At 40.4% G+C, this 24,380-nt stretch overlaps 1 protein-coding gene across 1 annotated transcript in view; it reads left to right on the top strand.

The window, feature by feature from the left end:
• Positions 1 to 2,434: 2,434 nt before the first annotated feature.
• Positions 2,435 to 24,380, top strand: part of SLC22A16 (solute carrier family 22 member 16) — a 35,674-nt gene continuing 13,728 nt past the window's right edge. Inside the window, exons 1-3 of the mRNA XM_005485056.4 lie at positions 2,435 to 2,619; positions 19,844 to 20,320; positions 22,863 to 22,980. Coding sequence (XP_005485113.1) covers positions 2,570 to 2,619; positions 19,844 to 20,320; positions 22,863 to 22,980 — 645 coding nt within the window. The 5' untranslated portion in view covers positions 2,435 to 2,569. The remainder of the gene's footprint in view (positions 2,620 to 19,843; positions 20,321 to 22,862; positions 22,981 to 24,380) is intronic.

Consider the following 24,380-nt stretch of genomic DNA (forward strand, 5'->3'; position numbering starts at 1 on the left):
TGTGTATTGTGTGAGAACAGTGCTATGACTGTCTCCAGGTGCCTGGTGAAAAACATCCCAGTCAGGAATGATGGGGACTAAATGCACAGTTACTGCCTCATGTAGGACTGGCATAACAGGATAGGAGAAAAGGCAAGCTCAAACCATGTTGTGCATCTACACAGGCTTGAAAGAAACAAGGCAAATCTCTGAGCACCACAAGTTTAAGAGAGCAGACATTAAAGATATTACATTAATAACCCTTAGAAATGCAGGCATGTGGGAGTTTGATATTAAATTTAACAGGACTGCATGAAAATTTCATTGCTATGGGCAGTAAAGTCATGATATTATCAGAGACAAGCATAGAAATGTGTACAAGAATGCCTACAAGTGATTGCAAAGAGAAAAAAACTATGGATTTTTTGGGCTTAAAAATGGTGCTGAAAGGGATTAGGTTTTCTCTCATGCTCAACTTTTACATTAGATATTCCCTACCCACCATACAGCTACTGAAAACTTGATTAATTTACTTGTAGGAAGCAGGACACTAAAACCAGGCACATGACCAGCAATGAAATATTTAATCAGAATGTTTACTATTCATTGGTGTTTGTTTATGCAAATAATTATTTGGCTAGTGTGGCTCTTTGAAGAAAGAAACTCCTTGTTAAAGTACCTGTGCTGCATTCAAGCACATACCATTTTAAACCTGAAAAACATTCTGCAGGAAAAAAAAACCAAAAAAAAAAGCCCCCAAAACCCCAGGATGATTAAATTTAATGCTGGTATTTTTAAGGTAAAACTGAAGCAATTCAAAAATTCATACTGAAAGAAAACAGATCTATCCTTGGGCTTTCTGGCTTACGTATCCTAAGAAAGGAACTGCAACAAAGTCTGGACTCAGTGTTAAAAATGTCCTTTGCAGATGCACAGAGACACATGGGGAGCTTTGTCAGAAGCAGCAAAGCCTTCAGAGCTGGTGGATGAGGTGAGCAGTCTCACAGCTCACCAGCTGCAAGGACCAATCCTCTGCTGAACTCATTATTCAGGTTCCTGGTTGTGTAACTTGCTATTTTCTCATTTTGCTGGTGTGGTCAGGAGTCACTCAGAGCCAAAGAGCCTGACAAACATCTGCTTTTTCCAGGTCTATTGGAACAGATTGTCACCCTGAAGCCCCAACATCTGCTCTGTGCAGAGGAGCAGTTGTGGTGCTTGCTTGGTGCCAGAGCCTCTTAAAGGCACATTTCCCTGCAAGGCAGCAGGACCTCGCTGTGACAGCACAAGGTCTTGGAGACAGAAGGCTGACTTCCTGGGATTTAACAGGGATTTACCTCTCAGCTTTTCCTGTGCTTCCTAAAAAATTAAGTACACAAGTAATAAGGTTGAATTTACTTGGGTTTTTTTGCCCATTTGTTTTGATTTGGTTTCGGTCTTCTATGTTTTTTCAATAGAGCAGCCCAGAAAGAGATCGTGCAATCTGCTGGAAAATGTGTCTTTCATCACAGAGTCATAAAACAGCTTAGGTTGGAAGGGGACTTTGGAGGGCATCTGGTCCACTGCCTTTCTCTGAGCAGGGAAATCTTGCAACTTCTATCTATCTGAGCAGGGAAATGAAGTTCTCTAGGGAAGAAAAGCCTTAAATATGAGAGCTGCACCTGCAATAGTTTTAGGATTTTTTTCCCCTGTATTTGGCCTAATTATCAGAGCCCAGAGTGACTGTGCTGTTAAAGTGTATCTGTTCCAACAAAACCCTCTGCTAAGCTAATTACAAAGGTCTTCTGTTGCAACTCACTTTGCTGATCCTTAAACAAATTCAAAGTGATTATCTTGGCCTACTAAGGGCAAGGCAGAAAACTAAGTCCAAATGTGATTGAGGCTTCATTACAAATTTGAGAACTAATGACAGTCAAGTAGATATGGGATATGTTGTATATTTTGCTTTTATTAAATGATAATTCTATTTTACATTGATTTAAAACTTTGGGGGCAGGGGAGGAAGGTGATGTATCCAAATAGCAGTGCAGACTGTAAGGCTACTAAAAATGATTCAGATATTGCTCTGTGAAATAAAAATAGTTTTACCCTCCTTTAATTCAAAACGTCCACGTGAAATACACTACAGCCTAAATATATTGGATTATTGGATTGTAACAGGAGGATGTAAGCACATAACTGCCTCCTTTAATTTCGTTTTGCATTAAATACAAGAGCGGGCTGAGGCGCTCGGTCAGTGCGGGAGGCTGAACCGGGAGCCCGGGATCCAAAGCTATGGGGGCTGGGACTGGAGCGGAGCCGGCCCGGGGGGGCAGGGCCGCCGAGGCAGCTCCCGGCTCCCGCTGCCGGCTCCGGGTCCCAGTCCTGCTCCCGGCTCCGGCTCCCGGCTCCGGGTCCCGGTTCCCGCGGGGAGCGGGGGGCGCGGCGCGCTCCCGTTATTCCCGCCCATCATTCCCTCCCGTCCGCCCATTCTGCTGGCGGCGGGCGGGGCCCGGGGCCGGGGGCGGGCGGGACGGGACGGGACGGGACAGTGCCTGTTCCCCGCACGGCCGGGACAGCGGCGCCGAGGCTCCCGGCTCGCAGCCGCCCCGCCATGGCTCTCAGCTCCGAGCGGCTCTTCGACTCGCTGGGACACTTCGGCAGGTACGGGGGTGCCCCTGGCTGTCGCGGCCGCACATCCCGTGCGGGGAGTGATGCTGCCCGCGCTGGGCGTGTGTCGCAGCTGCCCCAGGGACAGACAGCACCGTGTGTGTCCGTCCGTGCGCTCCCGGCATCGCGCAGCCTGCGGGGCGCTCGCTCGGACACAGCGCCACACGCGCGGGGACTGTCACAGCGCGCAGAGAGCGACACACGGCACCGCGCTGTGTGAACTGACGCGGAGCTGGCAGGCGCTGCTGCTTGTGTCTGCAGCACTCGGCACCCCCCGTGCGCTTTTCCATCCACGCAGCGCTCCAGCGTGTGCTCACCCACATCCATCCCCGCGTGTGCCGCGCTCGCACAGCAGCGATCCCGCACATCCCACATGGCCGGGTAGCGCTGCCGGCACCACGTGCGTGCGGCCGCCCCGTCAGGGCCATGCACTCTCAGACACCTGAAACTCACACATTTCTGGCACGTGTGAGCACACACAGACACACAGACACACACAGACACACACACGCAGCCCCGGGGTGTGGAACAGCCTGCGCACTTCAGGGGTGACAGAAGGGCACAAGCAGTATGCAGGGGAGCGCTGTGTGACACTCAGGCTGTGTCTGCTTAGGGGCACAGGGCTGTTGAGTGCAGGAGATGATGTGGTTTTTATTGAGGCTGGGTTTGTTGTCTGTGTTACAGGCATATGGAGTATGTGCGTATATCCTTATCAGCAAAGGTTTACCTGCGTGGTAAATGATGTGTGCCGGGTGGCGAGCTTCCTTTGATGTGCATTGTGGCTCTGGGGTGTGTCTGTGTGTACAGAGGCCTGGGTTTGTTGGATGGATACACAGACATGGCATGTGTGTGTCTGTTTATGCTTCTGTAGCTCTGGATGCGAGGCTGGCATCTGAGACTGCTTATAGTGGGTAATGGAGAAGAAATGTTAGGCAAGGAAATTGAGTTTTAGAGGATATGAATATTAAGGCTAATGGGTGCACATCCTCACAGCGAGCTCTCTCCTGCACGTCCGTGCTGTGCTGTTCATCGTGGGGTTTGCAGGCACACGCTCCTCGGAGCAGATGGCTGGAATAGACCCACGTGTCACAATCTGGCTATGAGCTCAAGCTGTTGAGGTGCAGTGTTGTCCTCTCTGACTCGGTGACCACTGAGCCAGCCTAACCCACAGTACTGGTCTTCTCTCAGGGGCAGGCAGGAGCAGCATTTGGGACAAAGCCTGGGAGCTCCTTGTAATGGTTGAAGTGCCTGAACTGCAGCAGGAGAGGCTCTTAATATCATGTGCAAGCAGTAGTGGTGGGTATCAATAGCCTCTTCAGATGGTTAGGATGGAAAGACATTTTCTTGTTAAAGTGGCACCTGTGCTTAAATTAGATATTTGACTAGGTTGTGACTTACAGGCATGTGTATCTGAACAAATCTCATTTGTTATCAGTGGTGGGTCAGCAACAAAAATGCCTTGTTCTGTGTGAACTAGGAGAGAAATCCTAGCAATCAGTTGATTTTGCTGCTGCTGTTGTTTCTCTGTTTTGTGCTCTTTGTAGAATGCAGGCACTTGATGCTGAATACTGCAATAACACAAAAGTAGTTATTTTTAATTACTGGAGTAGTTTTCCTACTTGAGAACATTTATCAATACTTTGGATAAAGTTTTCAAAACTACTTCTTGCAATTAAAAGGAGACCAATTCTACAGCAATAACCTAGGGACCAGATTGTTTGAGATGCAGTTCGTAAAGAGCTGCTTTAAGTTTAGGAGCTTTGAGATGAGATGCAGGCTACCAAGATTTGCATAGTCCTGTTAGACTTATGGCTGTTTGAGATTTCAAAGGCCACACCAGTGATGTGGTATTAGTACAACAGTAGGTACAACAGCAGCTTATGGTGGGTGGAGCTATTTATAAATATTGTAAAAACTTTTTAAAATCCCTTGATAGTGCTAGATAAATTATCCTATTTCATATGAAAAAAGTTGTTCATAACTGTAACCACAGAGTTAGTTCTGCTCAGTTTGCAGCATCCTGGCACTAAGAGATAATCAGTGGTTCATTTCTTCAGTTAAAGCAATTCCCATAAAGCCCATATAACCTATGCACTATATATAGATTCTATAGATTTGACACAGTCAGATTCTGGGCAATCCAAGCATGACTGTTAGTATCTTGAGACTGTTTTGATTTTCTTAAAATCTGACAGATGCAGTAGAGAATGAGCAGCTGTTCATACATATATAAATACTGAGATAATATGCATGCATTTTATATACACGTAATATATAATATATAGCTATATAAAAGTTATTAATATACAGATAATATATAAGTTATTAATATAAAGATTATATATATACACCTTTCCCATTGATTAAGTTTGTGAATTTGACAGAATTAACATTTACAAGGATGCTGACAATATTTTGCTTTCTGTTTGGGCTCAGTTTCACAAGCCTCAGTGATGCCATTGTTCTTAATAGGGTCTTGAGACGTGCATGAACAACCATTAAAAATGTAATGTAGCATGTGCCATTAAATGAAGACTTTATGTCTCCGTTTGAATTTGGGCATGGGCAGCATCTGTGGCCTATAAATTCAAGAAGATTGTTTCAAACATTGTTCTTGAGTCTGTGGAGCTTGAGATCACTGGTCACTGTTGCAGAGATTGGGTGACAGACAAATGGCGCTTGCCTGACTCGGATCGCCTCATCACTGAAGGGCTGCCAAGCCTTCAAGGGTTGCCACTAAAGGGCTGCCAAGCCTCCCAATGCACCTGCAGTGAACTGCGCCCTTCTCCCATGCAGCACATCCCGCCAGGCTGCACTATGGGCTCTCCCTCTCTGCCCCTCTCTGCCCGCCCACTCCAGGCCCGAACCCCTCCCAGGGCCCGTCAGGCGCAGTCGGACACCGGCTGTCCCTAAGGGAGACACCACCAGTGGGTATCGGGTTGGTAGCACGGTGGGTGAGTGAGCCTTAGGAGGTGGCTCACACTGCCTCATTGGCTGGTTCCCAGGTAAACTAAAGGGCTTTTCATAACTTCAGTGACTGTAATCTAGCCGCAGGACATAAAGCATACATGTGTGGTTGCTGGTTAGAAACAGGCTGCGTGTCCTGCTGCTCTCATGTGCGCCATGGCAGTGTGCTGAGTGGAGATGTGATCTAATCAGGAATGACTGTCTGGAGGGAGCTCTGGGGAGGTGCCCCTTCTGGGAAGTGTGGATGAGTGTGAGGATTTGATTTCCCAGCTGGAACGTCTGGTAGCTCTGAGATGCAGCTCACACAGTGTGCAGCGTTTTCCTTGTGATTAACAGTTTTCAAATCCTGGCTTATACTTTAGCTAAAAGCAGGTGGTGAAAATTGTCAGGGAGAGAGAGGAAGACTGGGTGTCTCTGACACTATTTCCAGATTTTGTAATGAAGTATTTTCAGAATCTTTTAAAAGATTGCCTTTTCTTCTGAAATATTCTGTCTTTTACAAAGTTGAGTACGTTACCTGGATTTTCAATGTTGATTTTATATAGAGTACATTTTACTAGCAGCTAGACTATCTAATAAATTAAAAATTACTGCAGTTTATCTCTACTAGATATTTATGTATTTATTCAGGTTTTGACATCTTTGCACTGTTGTTTTCTGTGAACTTTTTGCCTGGTCAGTGGAGTTGCTACTGTTTGGACTGTAGAAGCAAGCAAACCAAAGTATAACAATGGCTGTTGTGAGGAGGAGGGAAGCAGGACAGGCTGCTTGTTTGGATAGAACAATCACCTGTTCCAGCCAAACATGGGATTTAGTAGACATTAATACACTTACCAACAGTTTTGACATCTCTTTATTACACTGCAACTTTTCTAGTGTTTATAAATATATGAGAGAGTCTGCTTAGCCAAAAAACTTGTTTGACTTTTTTAGAAATTCTTTGTCGTGGACTTCTGCGGACTGCTGCTCAGTGCCCTGGTGACAATATTTGAGTGGCCTGTGCTAACAACTGTTTCTCCTCTCCCTACTTTGCAGAGCGTTGGTTCACTTCTAAAGCTCTACACCAAACAGTCTGTCTTCTTTTCACATCCTGGAACTTTTCCAGGCTCTTCTTTTCATGCTCTTGCCCTTATCCTCTCTCTTGTTCCACAGCTCACAGCTCTTGGGATCAGATTACATCTGCAAATTGTGCTGTGTACATGTCACTTCCAGAAATTCTTGGTTTGTATTCCAATCAACAAGGAGTCCCAAGTATCTGAAAGATCATGCTCACTGCTTCTTTTCACAAAAAGAAAAATAGAGCACTTTCAAGCAATGATTTTTCACACTCACCTGTTTTACAGATACCTTGCAAGGTTCTTTCCCAGAAAAATATATTTTTCAAGTGGAGAAGTGTGCTTGTTGGAAATGGAAAGAAATTGGTTTTCCTTTTTCAAGTTAGTATGGAGAAGCAGGCCATTGTATTCATATTCAGCATTTGAACAGTCAAGTATTAATTTAAAAAGTGGAAGCATTACAAGATTTTTCTCAAATACTAATACATTTGGTACTTAGTACATTCTACACAAAATTAATATTTTTAAACAATATAATGTGAATTTTTGCTTAACCTTTGTGTAGTTTGCTGAAGATGAACAAAGTGCCGTGGTTTGGAGATTGTTTTTAAAAAAAATCCTTTTTTCCCCCATATGCTACCTTATACAGTGAAAAAGTTTATTGCAACATATCTGTCATTCTGCTTTCAAAATGTACCAGTGGACAGCTGTCAGACAGAGAAATCTCATATCTAAGTCCTCCTTTGGCTCCCAGTCAGGGGTGGTGTTTGACAGAAATGTTTGATAAGCATTCTTACAACCATGCTATATTCTAACATCTGAGCCAGCCTGTGCTCATTTCAGATATTCATGGGATGAAACAGGGGGACTTGAGCATTTATTTTTTTCCCCCTTTTTTTTTTGTGTGTGTGTGGGGGGGAGGATATTTTGCAAATAGTGCTTAACCTTGTTGGTTGAAAGGCGTGGTAATAGCTTTGGAGAACCGAGACAGCCCATGTGTTTGCAGAGAGCAAACTCCAGCAGCCCAAACAAAGGCCTTATTATCTATGCCTGACTAGGCAAAAGTGGAAATATTCTCAAGACCCAGAACCAAAGCTGGATACTGGCAGGTGCTCCAGGACAGTGGTGGCAATGCACCAGCAGCGTGGTCTGCAGGAGGCTCTAACAGCATCTGCAGGGATCCAGGTCATACTGAGAGCAGTCTGAAGCAAGATCTGCATAGACAAAGCTGTTCTGCCACAGAACATCCTCACCCTGGAGGTGCTTGCCTGTTCCTGGCTTGAAGAAGTAGGTTATAGTAAGAGAAGCAGATTAAAAAGTAGATTGCCACAATAGAAAGATGACTAAATAAAAAGTGGGATGAAATTGCACCTGTACTATCCATTTCTTCTCTAAGGCTAGGACCTGCAGTGCGAGCAACCCTGAAACCTAAAGCTGGTAAATCAATTATGATTTGTAAACCAGATGGCTGAGATTCACCTCTGAAATGTTGCCGGCACCCCGGGGTGGCTTCTAAACCAAGCTGTAACACAGACAGTTATGGCAGCATAAGGCACTTATCACACATGTCAAGGAGCTGATGAGCAACTCTTTCATCCTGAAATATTATGGTGTGAATGAATATGAAGTATGTAGGGCACTGGACAGTGTGTTCCCTGTAATACAATGCCTGGGACAGGGATACCATCCCTATAAAAGCGTGTCAGTAATTTTCTTATAATAGTAAAGATTTTCAGCAATACTAAGATATCTCTAAGGTGGAAGGAAATTTTTATTAAAGGCCTTACTCATGGAAAGTCATGCAAGCAGAAAACACCTTTAAATTTAGGGAATTTTTGAAGGCCCCAGTAGCCTTTAGCACATTCTGTGACAATTTCTGTGCCATATTTTGCTATACACAACAAGCACAATACTGAGATGCATACACTGTTGATGTTTTATTTAAGATAACTTGAAGCACAAGACTCTAGCAGCTGAACAAGAACATGAGATCCTCAACTTTTCAGAAATATGGAAAAAAAAATTTGCAAGCCAGAGGAGATATCAGGAGATATCAGGAGATATCTTGGTTACAATTGCAGGTCTGGAAAAAGTGTGATGAAAAATTGTACAAGACAGAGATTTACAAGTCCTAGTAATGATAATTTGGCCATCAGTGTACCATATTAAGGTGCAGATTAGCAGATTAGCTAATGTACAGTAATATAGTGCCATATTAAGGTACACATTAGCAATTAGCTAATCTATAGTAATATAGTGCCATATTAAGGTGTACATTAGCAAATTAGCTCATGCACAGCAGATGTTCTTTGTAAATCACATGTGGTGAAAATATGATTTGAGGAATCTAGAAGCACCATCCATTGGATCATGTACTGAACCCTTTCTTCAAGAAAATGTTTTCATCAAGAGCTGAAGTTGGGTTTCCTCTCCCTCTTCTCTGGAGGCATTACCATTAGGTAGCTGCCTCAGAGATGCAGCTGCGGCAGTGGTGCTGAGGCAAGAATGCAGGACAAGCCCTGAAGGATAGATGGAAAAGGCCAATAAGGCAGCAAGAAGTAGAAAAGAAGTGCTGAAACGGTGCTTCAAAGAACTGGGAATAATTTGCTGCTCTATAAAGAGCAGTCAGCACCAGAGTTTGGATGGAGTTCAGTGTCATTTAAATGTGTTATATCCATGATGGCCTGAACTTTTCCAGCTGTATTGGGACTTCATTCTCCTAAGTTGTGAAAGAGATATGGAAGCATCTATGTTCCTACCTGATACATCTGTAAAAGTCTGTTCTAGCTGTGTGGGGAATCATTTGTCCAAAGCACTGGAGAGCTCACCTCAGTATCTTCACAGGCCTGTAGTGCAAACTTCAGACCCTGTTAAATCACCTTGTCCAGAGGGAGAATTAGACTATTAGGGTATGACCCATCAGTGTTGTTTTCCCTATGTGGTTTAGGACAAGGTAAATCCTGGTTTGTGTGTGGTTCCTCACCAAGTGGAAAAGGGACCTAGAGTAACAGTATAGATGTATATGGATTGCATACTGTATACATTATATTGCATCTAAGTGAACTGTATGCATGGTAAAATTATACACATGATATCTCATTTCATTTAAATAATTTATATTTAGGTATCATATTCCAGAACAGATTGTTGTTTGATCTTTTTCCTGTGTCCTTAGAAGTGGTGTATGTCAGCAGAGCTGGGAATACCATAAGGCTGCTACAGCTCCATCTTTCTGAGGGAGATAATGCATGTTAGTTCCAGGTTCAGAGAAACTGGAACCTCATCCCATTTACACCTGTATTTCAGGCTCCTTGAGGGACTATCATCCTTTGTAGATCAGTGTAGCCAACCTTGGTTCTGTCTCACCCGTTGAGAACAGAGGGAGCAGTTAGTACAAAAGTACATTTATGTAGAAGAGCCCTGGTAGGTCTGAGCAGAATTCGGCTTCTTTATTTTTGTGGAGAATGGGACCTCTAAAATTCTTGTAAATATTAATGTGCAGTTAGAATATAGGATTATTCCAGACCATTCCCTTGGATGAGATAGCACAAGGGAAAGACTCAAGGAAAGAACCTGCCGGTACTGTGGAAGTAAATAACGGGTTGTGCACTTGCAGTGAAGAGGAACAGTTTGGAGGGAGGATGAGCCACGAATCTGCAAACGAAGCTGAAAATCCTCTTGCTATCCATAGCCACTTTTTCTGTGGCTTTAGAAATAACTTGCCTTGCCTTGGGGAAGATGTGCTCTCAGGGCTGCTAACCTGGGCCCTGCCAAGAGCTCCTGAATGACTGGTGGGTCATCAGTGTGGACTCCTGAAGAGAGAGGAAGAAAGGACATACTTTTTACTCCTCTTCCATGTCCTAACTGGGTTTTAACAAAGCCTGCAGAAGACTTTGTTAAAGATTCAAGCTAATCTTTTACAGAGAGGGAGCAGAGCTGTCAGTGTGGAGGCTGTTTTATTTCTCATGTAGTACATAGCCGCTAAACATGGCCGTACTTAATTCCAGGAACTAAAGCATGCTTAACAGAAGAAAATCATTTGACCATACCAGACTGTGCATTAAATTGAGTCTCTTTCTTCAGGCTATAGAGATATAGAATTGAAAAGGTAGGATTCCATATAATCAGGATTGCAACTGGCAGTATTCTCTTCAACAGGAAAGAATCTGTGGTTGATGCTGAGATGCTTTGATTTACATGTTGACTTTGCCCCAAATTTTAGAAGGCAGAGTTATCTGACACTTAATTCCCTTAATGTAATGTCTTGTTAAGTGATTTTTTTAAATGAAAGATTCAAAAAAGCTAATAAAGCAAAGATATCTATTTCAGCTCTTGGGTTTTGCTTTTGATGAAGAGTGACTATGGTGAATGTCAGAATTAACAATGAACATTGTAAGAGTTGCAAATGGAGCCAGGGAGAGTAAAACTACACATTATCTAGTATAAACTGCTTTATGTAGCCCATAGAAATAGACTAAATTACCTTAACCATGTTCAAGGCTGTGAAAGTAATGGTTTGGATAAAATCACTGCTTATATTAAGGAGGATTTACAGAACAGAGCAATCCAAAATTCCATGACATTCCTCTCAAGTATTTACAGAAATGATTTGAACATACTTTGATCCATGAAACTAATATTCCATATTATTTCTAACTGAAAACTCAGAAGATACTTGTAGGTACAGGAACAGCTACAAACATTCCCTAGGAAAGTGATGTCCAGTATTCTGAAATTAATTACACAGACTCCTCACTTGTTTTGCATTTTTCCATGAGAACTTTCAAAAACCTGTAAGAATGAGTAACTTTAAAATCATTTTCTAGGTAGGAAGGAATTAAATTTCAAATGTAGAAATTTAAAACCTTGGGTAATATGCCTAACAATGTGTGGCAGGATGTGAAGAGAATTTATGTAGAACTTTTACTGAAAATGAACTGTCTGTATCCAAATCTTCTTAGGTGTGGATTATAAATAGGAAACAACAACAAAAAAAGAGTTCTTAAAAGGCATAATATAACTATGAGAACTGTAAGGCTTAATTACTTTGTGAATAATCTTTAAAAAATAGATTGCTCATTGCTTCAGCATAGGCAGTTTTCACCACTCTGAAGCAGATATTCAATTAATGTGTTTGTACTGTCAGCTGCAACAGATGCAAGGTTTTGCAGAAGAAATATGTAAATAGAGTAACAGAAGTGTAAGAGTGTTATTAACATGACAACCAATTAGTTTTATTTCAGGATTATAGACAGAAAAAAAAGTTAAAATAAATATAAGCTAGTTTGAGCAAAGTTAGTCCATTGTGTCAGCAACGTAACCAGCAGAAAGCATCCTCTTTACTAAATGGGAAAGGAAGAATGAAATATAACTGTCTATACATGAAGTACTGCCTATGTCTATTGTTAGGTAGAACCTCAATAAAAACACTGAAATTCTATTAGACACTTTACAGAAAAGATTTGCTTATGTAAACTGATGGAAATGGTACAGTGTGGAAGGGAATGAGATACCTAATTTGGATTTGTCCACGAAGCAGAGGCTGACCAAAAGAAAACAGTGTTACCAGAGAAACTGGAATTGAGTTTTCCCTGTGACAGTAATGCTAGTGATACATCATGCAGAGTACATGCTCATTTTCTAAACGGTAGATGTTTATAGAAATGCCATTCCTGGAATAGAAACTTCCAAGTATAGAGCCTGAAGTGTTACTACTGTTCAAGTGTAACCTCTCTGCTGTGTGTAACATGAGTCCAAATTATTCCTAAACAAAGCTAAGTCACTTACAAACTGCATGGTCATGTTCTTTTAAATTAAATTACCTGGTATATGTCCTTAACTCATGTATAGCAGAAAGGGCAAGTGGGTAGCTAGAATAAAACCAAAACTGACTCCATTGTTGGAATTGCTGTTGCTCCCAGTGATGTGCTCCCCCTTAATGAGAGGTTGCTTTCCCAGGAAAGTCAGATGGAATGCTTATGTGTACCTTGGTAGCTTGAGTGCAAATCCAGGGCCTCTGTGTCTTTCCCAGATTCTCTGCCATTTGAATGAGCAGGTTGGGCATTGGGCTGCAGGGGCTGGGCCATGGTCACACCATCCTCCTGCCTGGCTGTCCCCTGGGGCAGCAAGAAACCCCGGGCACCTTTAGCAGCAGCTCCCTTTTGGCTGTGTGTGGCTGTCCATAGGTGAAAGCTCTGCTGCGCAACTGCTGAAACCCAGCAAGATTTATTGTTTTGTCACAGGTGATGACAGGAACCTTATATGCCTGATTTAAATAGTCATAAAGGGAAGAACTGTAGAACTGTTCAATTAAGTTTCAAAATATATATCTATTTTTAAGTATGGCCCTTAATTCTCTAGCACTATTTCCATGCTGCTGTGGCTTCCTTCATCTGAGCTGCCATACCAAATGCAGAGTAGTGAGCAGCCAATGTATTTTTCTTCTTGACTCTAATGAACAAATGCTGGACTTGTCTTAATCAAAGGCAAATGTGCATAAGTTTAATGGGATAGAAGTGAATTCTTCAGAAAATCAGTTTTAAGTATAAGAATGATTTGGTGTGTGATGTTTGATGCACACATTGTTGTCAGTGATTATAATATTTAATTCCTGAGATTTTCCTGATCTCCACAGTTTCCTTTATTCCTGTTTCATCTCTGCTGTTGATAAGTTTAAACTGGACATCAAACACAGCATCTTCTGTCTCTGAAAACAAATTTTGGCAATAACCCTGTGGGCTGAGACTCTCAGCATAGTTCAGACTGACCTTAGGAGGGAAGGAAGTTTATTCTTGACACCATAATTCAAATCAGGCTGTGCATGTTGTATATTTAAGGCTGCCTCCAAATCTGTATCTCTGCACCATAGCAAAAATACTCTTGAGTCACATTCAGTTCCTTTCTTCTCAAAAGATAAATGTGGAAGTGCATCATCACTTTTTGGTTTAGAGTGGAAAGAATGCTGAATGGCTTTTCTCACATTAAAAAAACCCAAACCAAAAACCAATCAACCCAGGATGGAATACAGAGGTTAAAGTGGTTACTGAACACAAATTCTTTCAGAAATAGTAAATATCTGGATATTTCTTTCCACTGAATCCATCCTGTTGAGTGTACACTGCACAACAAAAATGTACTGTGTTTTCTGACTTAAGCAACTTAAAAATGAGGTTGTTGACAAGACAAGCAGTAAAAATAGTTCTTGTAAAGCCTGTGGAATAGTGCAAATATTTTGCTAATCTCAGAACAGTTTTGTGAGTCTATTCTACACCAAAATGATTTAAAATGTTTATATTAGATTTTGATGAGTATCTGGTAATTCCTCCTCTTCTGTTTTTGATTGACAGACAAGAAAATCAGAATCATATTTTATTTAACATAAAAATTAGTGTCCAGCAGAAATTCTTGTCCCTGCCATACACTGCAATGACAATTCTAAAAGAACTCTGAGGCTGGGGATTTATTCTCTAGCATATACATGGCAGTGTGCACTTAAGTATTTTTTGCGTGAGAGGTGAACAACTTTCCAAATAGACTGGTATGGATAGTTTGCATGGATGTAATATAAATTAGACTGAACAAGTAGTCCAGCTTATTGGTTTTGTGTTTCATTTTTAAAAATATAATATCTATTTTGACTTTTTTTATTCAAGTCAGATCTGTTTGCCAGACAAAGTTCACAGATGGTCCACAAAAGAAATACCACCACAGCTGAGGCTAGGGTGCACTGTGTCTCAAGGGGGGGATAAACAGTGGCAAAAGAGAAGGGAGAAAATATCTTGCATTGACGGTGCCACGGAGATGTTGTGCTATGAGACTACAGCCAGAGCAACAGTGATCTGAGATCTAATTCATTGTTTTAATGGAACAGTATTTCTCATATTCAGGTACTGACATGGTATTACCAGTTGTTTTTCTTACTGATCTTTGAACTTGTGCAGAGGAAATAGAAATGCAAAAATCTTTTTTTACTATAAGTTGCAAAGTGAAAAAAAAAATACTGTGGAGAAATATCACAAATATTTTAAGAGGGATTGGAACATTTTCATGTTGTGTCTTGCTTTTGTGAAGACAATTTTAGGCTCATTTGACTTCTGGCATTCATTAAGCATCTCTATACTGGAGCAGTAGCCTATAAAGTCTTCTTGACTTCTATATTTGACACTCCTGGCAAGAGTGACAAAATGTACTTGCCAAGTAATTATCTCCCATGGCAAGTCACTGAAGAGATGGAAAAACACTGAGAGGAATTATCATACCTTTTAGGACAGTCATCATGTTCACAGAACTTTTTTTTTAAATGGCAGAAAGTGGGGTTTTAAAAAGGAAAACATATCTGTAAAATATGTTAGACTATTTGCAACAATATATGTTCTATAATCTGTAGTGTGTATGTGAAGATGATTGGTATCTAAAATCCTATTGCCAAAATCTGCCCTTTTTGAGATCAGTCCTGGAAAATAAATCACAGAATTTGCTTTCTTTGGGTGAATTTCAACAGTGTTTTTTGCTCCTGCAATGGTATTTTCTTACCATTTCCATGCATGAACAACAGTATGTCTTTACTCAGGGAAATTTAACTTTAAACATTGAGTTTGGTGTGGTTAATAAAGGGATTATAGTATATATTATAGTATATAGTATATATTATATATAATATATAATACATATACTATATATTATATATATAGTCTATATACTATATACTATATATATAATATATATAGTATATTATAATACATATAGTATATAGTATGTAGTATATAGTATATAGTATATACTATATACTATATAGTACATAGTGTATGGAATATAGTATATGATATATGGTATATAGTATAGTATATATAATATATATATGTGGTTAATAAAGGGATTATGGTATATATATTATATATATAGTACATACACTATATATACAGTATATAGTATATGTCTGCAGCAGAGAGCTTTAAGCTCAGTAATAAAGGACTTTCTTATCGGTTTGGGGTTCTTAAATTAGGAATTGGGGGAAAAGTTAATAATTTACCGTGGGGAGCAAGGGCAGCCTAGACTTTACCCTGTGTGGATATTGTGCTGTAACCTCCTGCCCCGCACAGCACCCGGGAGCTGCTCCAGGCTCCCGCAAAGGCCGGGGGCTGCTGGGCCATGGCATGGGCACAGCCAGGGACCTGTCCCAGGGCTCTGACACTGGGGCAGGGCATCCACATGGCCACAGCATGGGGTCTGGGATATGGCTCATGGGCCATGGGGTTCAAAGGGAGGTGTCCCAGGTGGCAACAGAGGAGGCAGCAGCTCTGTGCTCCTCCTCGCTCAGCACTCTCTGCCACCCCAGTCTCTGTTTGTCCATCTGCACTGAGGCTGGACCTGTGCCCTTGTCCCTTTTCAGTCTCCACCTGTTCTGGAAAGCAAAATTCCATTGACCTGTAGTACTCTCCCATCTCCTTCCATCCCTACATATTTATCTTCCTACATCCCTACACATCGACCTCCCTACACACTTTTCATTCTTTCCCTGTGTTGTCCCTAATGGTCGGATTCATTCCTCTTTGGGAACTATACGGGTTAAGGAATTTCCTGACATTTACACCACTGGTCTTTCTGGAAGAAAGTTCTTCCTACCCACACGAGATTGGCAGAAGCCTGTAAGGTTGGGCTTTTCAATCCAGGACCGGGGGGAATGCTGTTAGAACACTGCTGCAGTCAGCAGTGGGTTTCCTTCACAGCAAAACAGGGCTTTCAGGGCAGTTTTTCTGTGTTTTGTATGCACAAAAATATACAGAGTATATAAAGAGAGAGGCTTAGCCAGCCCAGTGTGGAATTTTACTGGAGAGAGCAGTAAATAGTTTTTGCAGGCAGGGAAGCAGCCTGTTAGTGTGGTGCAGAGTGCCTTCAGACCCTGGTGCTTCCAAATGCTTTTCCAACTTCATATCAGGCCTTATTCCTCCCTATCCCAGCTCTCCCTGCCCGCTCCTTGGCTCTTTTATTGAGCAGGTAGTGGTTAAAAACTGCAGTGCCATCCCACCTGCAAAATTCTGATCAACATGGTTATTTTGCTGTAAAAACCCATTTTCCCATTCTTAAATGAAGTCATATTCAGCATAAATTATGTCTGTTAATGTATATCTAGTATTCTGACTTCTTGTGTTTGCATTGATGCTGCAAATTAGGTAAGAAAAATAATGGTGCTACAAAGTGGATTTCTTTGTTGAAACTGAGTAAGATTTTCATAACATGGGAAATGGAAGGATGTTTTTACAAGAATAAGCTATATCTAATTGTAAGTTAAACCCTTAAAAGATGGGTGAAATATTGTATGACAGGTATTTCTTTAAAATGAATCCTTTATTGCTTTTTACAGAGGTGGAAAGAAAGAAGGGGCACAAAGAAGAGGAAAGCGTACAGACTGCAGTTTGTATCGTTGTCAGCAGTAACAGGAGGAGGAGGAGAACTGAGAATTCTGTACAATGAAGTGATAAAAGAAAAGGAAGATTTATTCAAGTTGTACCAGGGTGTTTTATAAGCTAATAATAGTCTTATGTTTGAAAAGGGGACATAGATATTAGATTTAATGAGAAACTTTCTTGCAGAAAGATTTGACAGTGGAGCAGTCTGTCAAAATGGTCATTGAAGTATGATCACAAGAAATGTTCAGGAAGAGATAAGATAAAACTCTCAAGTGAGTAGTGAGAGCAGAGATTAACTAGACCTGCTCATAGCCCTAGTGATACTGTTGGGCTTTGAATTTGTAAAAATTTGTGTAGTGGATGGTTTCATGCCATCTTCTCAGACTCTATCCTTAAAAGTTGTTATCTCCCTTAAGCCTTTCCAACAAAAAAATGGCATAAATTTATCTTTCCTACCCACTCTTACTGAGATGAAGATAAATGATGATCCTGATATTTCTTGTATTGCCAGAACTGATTAGGAAACTCAAGAGGTGTGTATGAGAGTTTGAAATTATTTCATTCTCCCTCTCTCTCAGAAATACCAAGTGGATTATTTGACACTGCAATTTTCCAATGCATAATGACAGAAATTGCAAATACTGATTCCAAGTATGCCACTTTTTACTAGCTAGTAGAAGATGTAAGTGACAGCTTCTAGAGGTTTAATTTACTATTATCTCTTTCTAGCATTCTGCATACTGCAACAGTAGCCCAGGTTGTTGAATTTGGTCGTGCTCTGCTATTTTTAAAATGGGTTTGTGTCTTTTGATGGGAACAGTTTAAAATGAAACTGGAGAAGAGGAACTGAAAAACATTGTTGACCATATTTGTCTGCATCAATAGGGTCCCAAGGGTCACATTTCAAAATAACCTTTGCTTTTTTTGTGGCCCAGGATAGCTCAAACACCTTTCAGAGCTGTTTCAGCCTTGTTTTGACCTATGGCTAGCTACTTAATCCCCAAGAAGCTGTTCTCTTGAGAGAAAATTGATGGGCTTGAAGGGTTGCTGTGGTTATGTTCAGTTTCTCCTGACCATATCTTTCAGTTTTGTTTGGGAAGGAGCAGCACAGCACCTGTGTGAGGTTTGCCTTGCAGCATCCTCCAGAGGGATGTGGAGCCAGATTTTGAGCTGCCACGGTGGCTTTAGCAATTGAACTCACTCCTCAGGCTGCTGTAGAAAAGTCAATAGAGCTGTTAGTCAAGACAAAGGGGGATAAAAAGCACTGCAGCAGAACAACAGCAATGTCAAATGCCATTGGAAGGACAGGATAGGCTTTTACATCACCAAGGAAAGAAATAAGAATCAAGATAAAAGGCAGAGGAGAATGAGGATGGTGAATGGAGGTGTGCTTTACAAGTGAACTATTTTATTGGAAATGTTAATTGGGTATTAAGACAATGTAGCCAGTAAATTCTGCTTCAGTACTTTGCTTATAGATAGTTTCAAAATTATGTAGAAATTTTGATGATAGATTTAAAAGTCCTAGGGTATGTACTGTTGAGATCTGTATTGTGGGAATTCATGGCTAGATTAGATACATTTTGGAGAAGGCGTATCTAGAATCTGCATTGTTTACAGCGATTGGAATTGCTCTGAATTTTCCCAAAAGATGTTTCAAGGCATTTGGTTTTAGACATTATTTCCTATAACTTCAGCAGAGATAGCCTCTGATCATGTTAAAAAAACCCCTGCTTTTTGTTTCATGCTGTCAAGGCCTGCTGTGTCCTGCAGAAAGAATGTGTGTATAGAAGCTCATTGAACACTTCTTCAAATTATTGCAATTCATTGGCCTTCAGGAAATAAAAAAGGGAGGAGAACAAAAGCTTTTTTTTTTTCTGAACAGATGTTGTATTAATTAGATGCATAATTTAAATATTTAATTGAGAAAATTACTCCTTATGCTTAAATTATCAGAAAATGTCTAGAATTTGCATACAGTGACACTAGAGTTCAATGCAAGTCTTTTGAAATTCTGAACATGTGCAGTTTTTTTACTAAGATTTACATGCATCTCAAGCAAGCTTTAAAAGCTGTTAAAATGTCCAAATTCAGGCTAGGCATAAAACATTCTTTCACTAGGTTTGCTTTATGATACAATCTTTAATGGATAACTGCACACCCTGTTTAAGCCGAAACCCAACCCAGTTCAGAGCTCTGTTTTGCAACAAAACATTTCACATTGTTCAGATTCCATCTTCTACGTGTGTCTACATGTATTCTCTCTTTGTCTTTTGGCTGCAATAAAGAGAGATGGAAAATAGATGGAATTCAGCTGTAGAGATACAAGTAGGTGGAATGAGGGTCTTAATGTGTTTGGTTTGTTTTATTTGATGCACATATCGCTACTCCTAAGAACCTGAGGTTGCAACATTTTGGTTTTTCTAAGCATCCAAGTAATCTGAGGCCTTATTTTAAGGGGATGTGCTGCAGAGATTTGGAGGGTGGAAGGCTCCTTCAAACTAAGTGCTTAAGGTCCAAATTGTTTCATTTTAAATTGTCTTCTCTGTATGACTGAACACATGACTAAGAGCAGCACTCATTTCTTAACAATAGATGCCAAATTATGGATCTTTTTCTCATCTTTGGTCTCTTGCAGAGCTTAGCTAATATTGAAGCAGCACCACACAACAAAACACTTGACACGTTAATGATATCTCCATTTACTGATCTACCCAAACGATTACACTGAATATTTTCTTCATGTATAGAGGGCTTTTCCTCAGTAATATGTTTTCTTTCCCTTTACAGATTTCAAGCATGTGTGTATTTTGCATCTGTCTTTCAAGCTATGTCATGTGGTATCCATTACTTAGCATCTGTGTTCATGGCTGTTACTCCTAACTTTGTGTGTGGGTTCCCTGGAAATGTGAGTAGTGTTCTGTTCCACAACTCCTCTGCATCAAGTATAGAGGACATCTGGACACTATGGACATCAACAGAAAACTACATTGTAGTCCAGCTGGAAAATGGAGAAATTTGGGAACTTGATCAATGCAGCAGGTCCAAACGAGAAGTCACTTTGGATCTGACGTACGAATACAAAGGCAACAAGTCTGTATTTCCTTGTTCTGATGGATTTCTCTATGATGATACAAAGTGGAAGAGCACTGTTGTTACACAGTGGGATCTGGTCTGTGACCGAGAATGGCTTGCAAAATTAATCCAGCCTACCTTCATGCTTGGAGTCCTGATTGGAGCAGTGATTTTTGGTGACATTGCTGACAGGTAAAGTGCCATCCTCTGAAAACTGTAGCTTCAGACTACAGTAACTTCATGTGTATCTACCTGGTTTTGTTGTTTCTATTCATTGTATATTCATAACTACATATGCAACATCCAGGAGGTTTGGATATTGCTTTGTTCACAGATCTGTTTAACTTGGTTTCTTTTTCCTATAACAAGTCCTAATTTTAAAATATATTCTCAAATAATTTACTTTTAAAACTTTTTCATACTTTCTCATCCATTGTTCCAGACCTTGATCCCTGAAACTGCCCTGTGCAGCTAGTATTTGTCTTTATATTTTTATTTATTTGTTTGGTTGGTTATTTATTTTGACAGGAATAGCAATAGCTCATTGTAATAGCAATGGTAAAACCAATCTGGGAATAGATTTTCACGTAATTTTTCATGAGAAGAGGTTCCTCATGGAAATGCAATTTTTTTTTTTTTTTGCAGTATGACAAACAGCTGAAGGGCTATTAGAAGATTAAATATCATGTATTTGAAAATCACCTTTCCTAACCTGTGTCATGAATACAGCTCAATGGAGCTGATGCAAAGGCTATGAGGGTTTAATCAAGCCCCCTTCATAAAATAAGCTATTTTTGCTCGTTGTCCAATTGTAGGTTTTCCCTGAAAAATTAGCTTAGACTTCAATCTCTTGAAAGCTTGTGAACATAAGAGGAAAAATGGGTGAGGGTGAGCTGTGCTGTAGCTTCACTCATTTACAGCATGAACAAAGTTCTGTTTGAGCACGAGGAGCATCAGTCCTGGAGGGACTCTTGCTCACAGTTCCAAGGCCCATTCCTGTCCAACAGTTCCTCCCTGGGTGTTATCTCAGCCCGTGCACTGAAATCCAGCATCAGAGCTGGACTCAGAAGCAACAGTGAGCCTTGGCGTGTACATCTGTGCTCTCCTGCCTCACTTGCTTTCCTCTCTCAACACAAACAGGCATATTCCTGCCTCAGAGAGCACCCAGCCATGCCTATCTGTCCTTATGACAATCAAATATCCAAGTTATGTTGAACTTAGCTTTGTCTTGGGCGCTTTTTGTGCCTGTGCTTTGCTTCGAAGGCTGGTTTACAGTTATTTATGTCTTTCTGTAAAGGAGCTTGTTGACTGACAGTTCTGCTGGATGGAGAGTGATGTTTCATCCCACATCTAAGACTGTAAGCAGGACAAGGAGATCAGGAGTGTTGTTTTCTGATTTTCCGTCATTAGCACAGCACTACAGTGTGACAGTCACAACATGGGAATGCCAAAACAATGATGAACTTTTTAATTTGGCTTTTAGAACACATGGAATCAATCTGCTTCCCAATCCCAGCCTTTGAAAAATTGTATTTAATACAAAACCAGAATATAATACTAACATCTGTTTTGAGTTTCTTTAAATTATTCATAACTTTATTAATTAATACTTGGACATGATTTATAAGGTTAGGATTGTATTGTTCTCATTTCCATTAATTCAACCCATGGACAACCAGTTAAGATAATACACACATTCTGAGTTGCAGATTTACAGCTGCAGAATTTACAGCTGCAAGTTATTATTTTCTGACACATCCTGGCTCATGGGAAATAAGCTTGTGTATCCCTCCCATTACCAATTAACAGATTTCTCAATAGAAGAGCTCTGATAGCTAAGACTTACTGAGATGTTTCCTGGCGGGGATCAAAGACCAAATCATGACTTCAGGTCAAGACTGGGAAAAAAAAACAGGAGGAATTTTACTGGAGTACGAAATACTCACATAAAAAAACCCAGTCCAAAACTCCTCAAACTCTCTGTCTAAAAGTAATATCCCCATTTGTAAAAAGCTGTTTGCAATGGAAGAGGTAATAAGAGACCAAGCAATTATTGTCGGGGAAGAAAAATAATTCCACGCAGTTTGTGTTACAGAGCATTTGTAGATAGAATGTAGTGAATTCCCAGTGGAGTCTTACCTACTGCTGCAGCTAGTGTTTGACATGATTTTTTTGCCATTAGTTTACTTTCTTCCTAGATTTCTGTGGTTTTATATGCATGCATATGTGCTGTCAGAAATCAGAAAATTATGGGGAGCTGTGTGATTATCATTTATTAGAGAATTTCAGTTTTAAAGAACTGGACAAAGGTATGTTACAGAAACCTTTCATTACTAGCAAAATTGGTTGTTACTTTGACAAAAGATGGCATGGTATCCCAGCCAACCTTTGTCAGAAATTATTAACACGATGCTACTTAATATAAAATAGCTGAAAAATTGATTTATGTCCTCATAAATAGGAGTAAAATTACCAATCAGTTATGTAGAAGTTAAAACTGGAGGTGCACATATGTAATGCTCACTGCACATTGCTTCCAGCCAAGAATTGTGGAATGGAAGTTCCATTCATCCTTCTTCTTAGAAGCTGAAATTGCCGACAAATTAATACAGGTAACTAAACCAGAATTTCTGTGGTGAGTTAGTAACTTCCGTCTAGGCTCTCTGGAGCTGCAGGTGTATTTTAATAGAATGTTTGTGGCTATGGATGATTTCATTACTGCTGTGATTTGCAGGCTGGGAAGACAGCGTGTCATATGGTTCACAAGTGCTGGTCAGTTTGTGTTTGGCATCGCGGTGGCCTTCACCTTTGACTACTACAGTTTTGTGATTGTGCGCTTTCTCCTCGCCATGGTAAGAAAGGACCTTCACCCTTGGCCCTTCTCCGTGCCTTTTCTTACCCCTTCTCAGGAAAACCTCCCTTTTGTTATTATTTCCTCTCCAACTTCATTATTCTAAAGCCCCGTCTGTTGCACTTATTTCAGCAGAGCAGGGAGAGTCTGAATGTTCTTGGACCACAGCAGTTTTCCTCTTTGAATTAATAGAAAGCGTCTGTATGAAGCAGTGTTTGCTACTTCCTCCATCCCAACCTCTGCTGGACTGGTAATTAAATACCAAGTGTGAGCAGCAAACTCTGGATTCTGCATTGCAGCTGCTGTTGCATTTCTCCTTATTGTTAGAAATTGAATATTTTTTTTCTTAAACTAGCAAATCTATAATAAGTATTATTTTTATCTCTACCATTTTGAGTGATGGAGGAGAGATGCACATTTTCTCTTGCATGCATCTCTTTGATCTTTTAAGCTGTATCTGGAATATAAAATGCATAGGCAGATATGTTTAACACCTAGATGTTTTAAAGGTACTTAGTACTAGATGTACTTAAAGGTATTTCAGTATATGTGTTTATGCAGACCCACACACACAGTTTTATCTGTGTGTGGTATACATCCAATATCTGACACATAATCAATATTTATACATAATAACTAATTTTAAATAACTATTTTACAGCCCAAAGTATGTTCTTGAGCTTTTCACTACATAATGCATAAAGAAATTAGAATGCCATCACAAAAATAATCGTCTAACTTACTGAACATGGGTTAGATATTTAAAAATCATTTATTTTGTTTTGCTGACAGTGCCTTAGTCAAGACAGGATCTTGTACCTGGAGCTCCCTTTGCCTGAATTTCCTAGCAGGAAAAACTGCATCATGTCAGCCTTAAACAGTGAGATCTACAGGAGTCCCTCTGCTGACTCCCTTGGCTCTTGATGCCAGGTCCTGTGGTAGTTTAGAAAAGCAAACGGCTCTGACCAGGCTGATGCTGTAGGTTTTCTCTGGCCACTGGGACTGATTTGCAATGTGCACTCCTAAACTCTAGCCCTGTGCCCCTGCAGTCAGTGCAGCTTTCCTATCAGTGGGTTCAGAATTGGAGACTGGTAACTGGAATATTGTTAATGGGAAAAACAATTAATCAAAACAATATACTGAAATATTTTCTAGTCTATATTGTCTAGCTGTGTTTTGCAATGTTTTAAGATACCAGGAATTTGATGTTGAGATATTTGAGAAATTGAAATATATATATTCAATAATATATATATATTCAATGAAGAAATAGTATTATGCAGAACATGCCAGGAATTGCATTCACTTGATGCCATATGAAAACCTGTAATTGTGTATGTATATGAGACTCTCTTCCAATATTGCAAAAACTTTGATTTAATGAGATATTTTACAAGGGTG

Source organism: Zonotrichia albicollis, chromosome 3 (assembly GCF_047830755.1).
Source record: "Zonotrichia albicollis isolate bZonAlb1 chromosome 3, bZonAlb1.hap1, whole genome shotgun sequence".
Lineage (NCBI taxonomy): Eukaryota > Metazoa > Chordata > Aves > Passeriformes > Passerellidae > Zonotrichia > Zonotrichia albicollis.